This window comes from Octopus bimaculoides, chromosome 18 (assembly GCF_001194135.2).
Source record: "Octopus bimaculoides isolate UCB-OBI-ISO-001 chromosome 18, ASM119413v2, whole genome shotgun sequence".
Taxonomy (NCBI): domain Eukaryota; kingdom Metazoa; phylum Mollusca; class Cephalopoda; order Octopoda; family Octopodidae; genus Octopus; species Octopus bimaculoides.
In genome coordinates, this window is record NC_068998.1 from 49,352,628 (window position 1) to 49,354,827 (window position 2,200).

The window sequence follows — 2,200 nt, forward strand, 5'->3', positions numbered from 1 at the left end:
AACCAAGGTTCATGAACTCATCGATGAAAATCCACTGTCACATATAGAAAAATTAATAATTAAAAGCACAATAAATAAGTATAATATAATACAAATTAAATATCATAAGATAAAATAATAAAATGACTACACGTGTTTCATAACCAATTTATAATAGAAAGAAAATTTAAATCGATTAAAACTATGGAAAATCAATTCTATTCAAAAATATAGCTAATCTTCAGGTCAAGATACAACAATAATAATAATAAATGATATATATATATATATATATATATATATATATATATTACGGAAGGAAATTCATGTAAGATGGGTGGAGTGATAGAGCAAAAGACGGTGAATTTATTAAATGGTTTAAGGAAGTGTGATTTTGTGCCCAAACAATCATCTATACACACAAAATTATTGGCGGAGTTGGGAGACATTATCTTTCCCATGCCTTCCGCAATCTTTCGACCGCATCGAGGATGTAGCAATTTTGGGCAATTTTTAGATGTCTGAAATGGCTTTGTACACATGATAACATTACTTGAAATGTCCTTCTTTTCTTTAGTGTGTTGTCAAATAAGCGTGTATATACGTGTGCGTGTGTATACTGAGTTACTGTTTCGTTTCAGATGCATCGATTTTTGTTTACATTTTCGCCCTCTAATGGGTTTAGCGTATTATCTACGTATGTTTTATTTCGGAATGGGCCTGTGCAGTAGAATAGTTTATAAATTGTTTCTCATGCTATGCATGCATATTGTGACATCTGCGTATATTATAGTAGAGGCTATTTTAGTGTTTTGAAGATAAACATTCTAGAATCTGAGGAGGTACATCACACTTATAGTTTTTCGGTCATCTATTGGAAATTTCTTATACACTCACTAGGATCTTAAATTTGCATGTCATAGCACAGCTGAAAGAATAAAAGATTGTCAAAAAGCTGGCCGACATAAAATATGCGTCCGGAGAATTAGTGAGAATTACCCACTAGATTTTGAATGCTTTTGGTAATTTAATTGTATACAACGGTACAGTGGAAGCAAATGTCAGCGATAGAACGAAATATACACTTATACCACTCAGTCATCAAACAAAAATCGATTTTAACTGAGCAAATATTATTTTATCATCCCGAATGAAATTGCACCGGCTTTGCCAAAATTTTCTTAGCCATGGGGAGAAAAAAATAAAGTTACAAATGAATGAGAATGAGAAAGTAGCCGATAAACAGATGCAAACAAACTTGAATTCAAAACAAGCGCGATAATCTCCAGTGACAACGACGCCTAACGGTTGATATTGCAAGTACAGTGCAATAAGAGCTCCGGAAGACTGATAAATAAGAAAACACAGCTGATTGCATGATTTCATTCAGTAAACTACACTACTTCATGGTGTGTATCTTAACATTTACTATACGTATTTTAATATGATTTTATATGTTTTCATTCTTATTCATTATACAGTAACATAATTTTATTTGCTTTTAACGGTTTTCTAGGGATTTTCTGATTCCAATATCTTTGGCGAACAGACTTAAAGTCAAGTAAAATGACTTAACTTGTTATTTCTTTCTCATATATTATTTTTAAAAAACCGACGTATAATTGAGAAAGACTTAAATCGGAACGACTGAAGCCGAGATATACTTATAGTTGGTTCTAAAGCTATTTTCTGATAACAATTTACTTTCAGCAAACAAAAGTTATTCTTTTCATGTTTTCATGGTAAAAACGACCGCTGTATGAAATATTTCTCAATCCTGAGTTATCTCTTATGCGAGGTAGGTTTATTTTTTTCTTATTTTTCTAATCTTAATGTCAGAACATCTGTTCATAACGTAAATAAAATGTATCTAACTTTGGTAATTTGATTTGTATGGCCCCTAGGGATTCGGGTTCGTATTGAGTTGAAATAAATCGATAGCTGGCTTTTCGAGACCAATAAATTTGTGGAAGATTGGCTGGCAGTCAAGTCGCTATACAAGACGGTTTTGATGGTGTAAGTCTTTCATTTCTTCATGAATTTAATGGCTCTACATGGTAAATGCATGCAAGAACTCTAGTAGGGACGGTGAAAATCCTACTGGATACACATTAAAGCTAACACTCAAGGAAGCGACACTATAGGTGTAGCAATTTGAAAGCCTTTGCTGCAGGTTTTCTGGCTACACTACTACCAATATATATATATATATATATATATA

The 2,200-nt window shown here is 32.2% G+C and overlaps 1 protein-coding gene across 2 annotated transcripts in view; it reads left to right on the forward strand.

Annotated features, from left to right (window-relative positions):
- The window catches only part of LOC128249820 (uncharacterized), an 18,868-nt gene that overhangs the window by 4,617 nt on the left and 12,051 nt on the right, over window positions 1-2,200 (forward strand). For both annotated transcript variants that reach the window (XM_052974362.1, XM_052974361.1), the window contains exon 3: window positions 1,690-1,777. In XM_052974362.1, coding sequence (XP_052830322.1) covers window positions 1,690-1,777 — 88 coding nt within the window. The remainder of the gene's footprint in view (window positions 1-1,689; window positions 1,778-2,200) is intronic.